Raw genomic sequence first — 6,981 nt, 5'->3', positions numbered from 1 at the left:
AAAAAAAGGATAAAACCAATGCTTTTAGAAAGAATTTTACTATGAGGGCCAGCAGGTGGCATGATGGTTGAGGCTCTTGACTCCCACATGGCCGACCCGAGTTCAAGTTCTGGACCTAGCAGCTTGCTTTCTTTCTCTGACTCTCTCATATGCATACATGTCTTATAGCAAAATTTAAAAAAATAATAATTAAATTTAATTAAACATTTTTTCTATGAGTTTTTTTCTAAATGTTAGATAACCCACCAAGTTACTATTTAAATGTGAAGGGTAATTTGATAATGGAAACTGAAAGTACGAGTTCAAGTTGTGGACCTAGCAGCTTGCTTTCTTTCTCTGACTCTCTCATATGCATACATGTCTTATAGCAAAATTTAAAAAAATAATAATTAAATTTAATTAAACATTTTTTCTATGAGTTTTTTTCTAAATGTTAGATAACCCACCAAGTTACTATTTAAATGTGAAGGGTAATTTGATAATGGAAACTGAAAGTAGATAGATAAACAGACCCAGGTAACCATGCAGTTTTATGAATTACCATAGTTTCACTCTTCCATATATATTTGCTGTCTCAACCTTAGTTAAAGTGAAACAAACTACCTGATGCCCTGGATTATAGTAGAGGGAAAAAAACGATTAATTATTAGAAGATCACTAATGTGATCTTGAGAAAATCAGTTTTCTATTGTGATTCTTGATTTATAGAATAAGGAGAAATAATGTTCTCTCAGAGACCTGGTAGGAGACGAAAAATAGTATATGTAAAAATAAATATATACAGGAAATTTTAAAACAAAGTTTGTGAAAATTGAACTAGAATACAAGTTTATTTTGTCACACAAAATTGAAATCCATGCATCGATTTTTTTTTCTTTTTTTTTTTTTGAAGAGGTTTTTGCTATAGGGCACGTGCGCTCACCAGAAAGACAGAGATAGAGAGATAGAAAGCGAGAAATCACCCCCCAGGGGGGATGGTCACGCTGCAATCCCTTCTCCTCCATTCTCTTCTTGGGATCTTGGGTACACACGCACACACGCCCGGCGTGAATTTAAGCCACCGGGCCTGGGACTTGATTCGTGGTCGGCTACATGGGAGTTCAGCGACATAGCTGTTACGCTAACTGCTGGCCCCTGCATCGATTTTTCATAATACACATTTTCCATGAATTTTTGAAGACCACACACATACACACACACACACACACACACACACACACACACACATTTTTATTGTTTCGTATATAATCATGCATGCACACTTTTATTATTACCTGTATAATTATCTCAATTTTTATCAGCGAATATACTAAGAAACTAAATCAGTGTAGTTCATTATGGAAATAAATTGTGTCTCATAAAAATATGCTACCTATAGAGTTTCTGCTCTAGTGTTCTAAAGCACATCTATTTACTTCATTCTCTTTTACCTTTGTACAAAGAATTAATGAGTAAAACATTCCTAAGCACTCTTTATTTCACAGTTGGGGCTGTCCATACCTTTTTAATCAAGTTTTGTCAATAATTGGCTTATCATAGTTGTATGTAGTGATGGGATACAGTGTGGTTTTTCAATACATGGTACAATCAAATCAGAGCAATACATTATCTCTAACGTTTCTCATTACTTTCTGTTAGGAACATTTTAGATCTTTCTTCTAGGTATTTTGTATTATACATTACACTGTTATTAATAATAGTTACTATCCTGTGCTTTAGTACTCTAGAACTCATCCCTCATATCTAACTGCAGTTTTGATTCTGATAATCAAGTTCTCCCTAGTCTTTACTCCCCCACCTCTTTCCATATTTTGGTATTGCCATCAACTTTCCACTTCTACATGACCATATATGTAGACAAACTCAAATATTATACAAAAATAGCTCATGGAACTGAGAATTGAACTAAGTAAAGTTGCAGGATACAAAATCAACATACAGAATTCAATAGTATTGTTATACATCAATAATGAACTAGCTAAGAATGAAGTCAAGAAAGCAATCATATTTATAATTGCTGCAAAAACAAAAATGGAAACAGAACTTAGAAAGGAATTTAAGGAGGTGAGCAATCTCTGAAATGAAAACTATAAAACACTAATGAAGGGAATTAAAGACACAAAACATAAAATGGAAAGAGACATCTCATGTTGCCCAAATCATTTTTTTTTTCTTTTCATTATAGGGCATGTGCTTGTTTGTGCATAGGAGAGAGACAGACAGAGGCAGATAGAAAGCAAGAAAGCAACCCCCATGGAGCATGGACACATTGCAATCCCTTCTCCATTTCTCCCTCCTTTGGGGATTTTGGGTACACATACTCAGGCACCCAGCATGTTTCTCAGGCCACTGGTTCTGGGACATGAACTGCATGCCCAGCCACATGGGATCTGGCTGCCTTATTCACCAGATCATGGATCTGGCCTACCCAAGCCTTTTAAGGAGTGGTGCCTGTTTCTGTCAACACAGACTAAGAAGAATCAGAATTGCATAGAGAAAAGGGGAGAGAGAGAGAGAGAGAGAGAGAGAGAGAGAGAGAACTCCTGGGAAATGCCCTTGTAGAGGGAAGTGCACACAAAGATCATCAATCTAGTAAAACAGAATATTATACCCTGTACAGAACTTTAGGTAATTGGGAAAAAACCAGAAGTTGTAGTTGAATTACAGAGAGACCCCATGTTCTCCCTATCCCATTGCATTTCTGTGAGTTCCAATATGAAAGAGAAAAAGACAAGCGCAAAATTCTATTTCTTTGGTATAATATAATGTTTTTGAGGCAAACATGTTTCTTGCCTGTCTTTATCTATGAAATCTCTTTCACACATCTTCACTCACTCAGTATTTGCTGGAGTAAACTGAATGATATTAACCAATCAGAGCTAGCACTGTGTTATCTCTCTAGGCCCTTCTGATTTTCCTCAATTGTGAAAGCATTGGAAGTGACAATAAAGAATACTCTGTGTGTTTCTTTAAATGTAACTTGGATTCGATCTTGTGACTGTCACTTGTGTTTAGTATTATTAAGGTAATAAATTATTCTGACCACTAGTATTGATTCTGTGCTAGAGGAATGTGTCTTTAAATCTTTACTATTTTCTTGCAATGTAGACTGGCACAGTTTCTGGGGGAAGGAGAAGAAGGGGTCTTTGTGTACTTCTGTGGGTAAAAATTCTTTGGATCATAGAAGATAAACAAGTTGATCTATATTTTCTTTACATTCTTTGGTTTAATTACTTTATGTTATGCAGCCCAATGTTTAAATGCTACTGACATGTACCAAATGCTCGCTAATGACTTCATGATGAGTAGTTTTAAGAATAAAGTAACATATTTTTAAAAAGAGAGAAAAAGAGAATTGAACCTTAGCAAATGGGAAATAAAGGAAAGTTGGAGAGAGAGCAAATTCCAATAAAGACTTTGTTGCCCATTACTTTCTTAACGTTCATAAATTAGCTATTAGTGTCATTACTTATGTAATAGTTTTTGTTTTAAAATACCATCTTTGTAAAGTCATCATAGCTATGACCCACCTACACACCTGTGACATACCTATACTTCTAAAGCTACTAATATCGGTATTTTAGGAGCACAAAGGGTAATCTAAAAATAACACACTTCAAATCAACAAGGAAAAAATAATTTTGGAAATAGAGTTTTTAGTATCCTTTAAAGTAAAATATATTATACAACGTCCATTGCTTTCTAAATCTTACTTTTTTCTCTAAAATTTGACAATGCAGTTTTGATCTTGCTGATGCTCTGAACAATCTGTCACTTTATGGAATATTCCCAAGAGAGTGCTCTTACTTAACCCTTTGTTGATAAGAAATGCAGAGCATAGAAATTTGAAAGGCTTATCATAGGATGTCATAAAGTAAGAATCAGAATGGGATTTTAAGGGATCTCCTGCCTCACTCATTATGTTGAACTTTTCATATGGTTCTGTTTATGGAAAATGAAAAATAAATAGCTTTGGGGCCTGATTGCTGTGTATAAATTATTTTCAGAACACAGGAGAAACCAGATTCCAGTTCCTGTTATTTCTGTCCTGACATTTCTCTGTAAATCAGTAAGGCTTGTTTTATCCAGCCTTTGCCAAATCAAATATGATCCCTGATTTTTCCTTTGTGTGTGAAGATACAGCACAGTGCTCATCATGACAATGTTTACTGAAGTGAAAATTTGTATATGATTGTATGAATGTCTAATAGACTTGAAGTGAAGGCTGTCAAATTCAAGACTGCGTGGAAAGATTGCATTTGTTCTTTCTTACCAGACATTTGTGACATTGATTTAGAAGCCAGAATTTCTTATTTTGTCCCTTAGTAAATAATTTATTAAGTTTTTAAAGATTTCTTCAATTTCTTCTAAATGTAATACTTGAGCACTTTTAAAGATAAGTGCTATATAAAATTAGCAAGAAAAAATCTATTATCATATTATTATGATTAGCCCTCTGATCTCAATCTCTTTTTTTATGTCCTTGTTTGTTTTTAATTTAATTCTAGAGGTCTGCTGAAGTATCAAACTAATTTAGACACTCACCCTCCTGGCTGCATCAATCTTAATCGAACCCGTTTTCAGAACATTTCCTTGCCAGAGTATCTTCCAAAACATTTTTATGGACCTCTCCCTGGAGGAATCTCAAAGTCAGAAGAGCTGACCCAGAACACATTTCTGAAGATTTGTATGGAAGAGCCCAGGTTCCAAGCTAATTTTCCACAGGTCAGATTAATCTGTGTTTAATCTTCACAAAATTTGTATTTTCATAAAATTACCATTGAATTCAAATATATCTTTAAAACTCTACTAGAGTTCTCGGGGACTAGCAGTTAGCGTAATGGCTATGTCACTGGACTCCCACGTAGTTGACCGCGGTTCGCGTCCCGGATCCGGTGGCTTAAAACTCACGCCGGGTGCGTGTGCATGCGTGCCTAAGATTCCGAGAGGAGAAGAGAGGAGAAGGGATTGCGGCGTGGCCATCCCCCCTGGGGGTGATTTCTGACTTTCTGTCTCTGTGTCTGTCTGGTGAGCGCACACGCCCTATAGCGAAAACCTCTCCAAAAAAAAAAAAAAAAAAAACTCTACTAGAGGTCTTTAAAAAATAAGTAAAAATGGATATTATGAAAAGTTATATATGAATTTCAAAAGTTTTTACACCAAAATAGATGTATTCTTTGTGTTTTATAAACGTTTTTTTTTTTAAGAGGTTTTTCCTATAGGGTGCGTGTGCTCACCAGACAGACAGAGAGAGACAGAGAGACAGAAAGTGAGAAATCAGCCCCCAGGGGGGATGGCCACACCACAATCCCTTCTCCTCCCAGGATCTTGGGAACGCACGCACACACGCCTGGCATGAGTTTTAAGCCACTGGGTCTGGGACGCGAACTGTGGTCGACTACATGGGAGTCCAGCGACATAGCCATTACGCTAACTGCTGGTCCCTGTTTTATAAACTTTTTGAAGCCCCTTCATATATTTATACATACTAGGATATTTCAAGATGTTTCAACAAGTTCTGTTATAGGCACCTGAAAGTTCAAGGCAACAGATCCACAATATAGAAAATTCCTGCAGAACTGTCCTTATGATCTTTGCATACTATGGCCCTGACACTTTCAGAGAGATGACAAAGAGATTTTTCCCATCCATTGAGAAAAGCGGTTTGAATGATAAAGACCATAGTGAAAGAACTAATAATACTAATTCTTTTTATTATTATACTCTAACATAATATGACATTGCAGTATTATGAGTAATATTGTAAATAGTAAATGGCAGTCATTGTATTGAAAGCTTCATAGTGCCTGTGAGGCACTGTGCTAACATGTAGTTTGTTTAATTCCTTTTAATATTTACAATGACTCTTTGAAGCAATTAATATTATCCTCAATTTTCTCATAAAGGAATTGTGCTTAAATACTTAAAGTGCCTGGAGCAGAGTCTCCAAACGAGTAAGTGGCAGAGGTAGCGGGCGAACCCAAATGTGACAAAAATGTTTGCTCTTGGAAAACTCAGAGAACTCAGCAACTAGTTTGATAAAGGCTCGAATCTTCCCTCCTGCCTGTGGGAACTGCCACGTGTAGATTATACCCCATTATGTTTTCCCACTACTCTGTGGAAGTAGGAAATAGTGATGCCACTTGTCTATTTTAAGACGTCCAGAGCTAGAATGAAACTACAGATGGCTTTGGAATAAGTGTACCAAGTCTATTGTTTATTATTAATACTCCTCCTCTAGAAACCTATTAGACTTTATAACTTGCAAAAATTTTTGTTTGTTCATTTTCTTCTGAGCTTCACATAATGCTGAATATTAAACAAGGCAGACATGTAACTCCCATTTTACTTCCGTGGATCCTGATGCTCCTGGAATAAGTGGCTGCCTCCAAATTGCAAGGCCATTACATTATGGACCTTGTCTTGCAGTATCTGCTCATCATAGTGTTGAGATAAATGCCATTGTACGCAGACTCATGATCTGTGTGGAAGAAGGAAGGTCTGGAACCATATAAATAAGGTTAAAAAGGTGACCAAGCCAGCCAGTGGCATGGTGGTGGAGGTAACTGGATCCAAAATGGCTTACTGCATGGTTTGAGTCCTAGACCACTTAAAAAAACCATGAGGGGCGGGAACCAGCAGTTAGTGTAATGGCTATGTCGCTGGACTCCCTACGGTTCGCGTCCCGGACCCGGTGGCTTAAAACTCACGCTGGGTGCGTGTGTGTATGTGCCCAAGATCCCAAGAGGAGAATGGAGGAGAAGAGATTGCAGTGTGACCATCCCCCCTGGGGGGTGATTTCTGGCTTTCTGTCTCTCTGTCTCTGTCTGTCTGGCGAGCGCACATGCCCTATAGCAAAAAAAACCTCTCCAAAAAAAAGAAAAAAAGAAAAAAAAAAACCACGAGGGGCATGTATGTGAAAGGAGGGAGAAATGGATGAGAAGGGATTGCAGTGTGACCATTCCTGGTCACACTTTTTCA

At 37.0% G+C, this 6,981-nt stretch overlaps 1 protein-coding gene across 5 annotated transcripts in view; it reads left to right on the top strand.

Moving 5' to 3' along the window:
• Nucleotides 1-6,981, top strand: part of NOX4 (NADPH oxidase 4) — a 158,301-nt gene that overhangs the window by 73,395 nt on the left and 77,925 nt on the right. For all 5 annotated transcript variants that reach the window (XM_006160334.2, XM_027776539.1, XM_027776538.1 and 2 more), the window contains one exon: nt 4,509-4,725. In XM_006160334.2, the coding sequence (XP_006160396.1) occupies nt 4,509-4,725 (217 nt within the window). The remainder of the gene's footprint in view (nt 1-4,508; nt 4,726-6,981) is intronic.

Source organism: Tupaia chinensis, unplaced genomic scaffold (assembly GCF_000334495.1).
Source record: "Tupaia chinensis unplaced genomic scaffold, TupChi_1.0 Scaffold000680_1, whole genome shotgun sequence".
NCBI lineage: Eukaryota > Metazoa > Chordata > Mammalia > Scandentia > Tupaiidae > Tupaia > Tupaia belangeri.
This window is presented reverse-complemented; position numbering and strand designations above follow the sequence as displayed.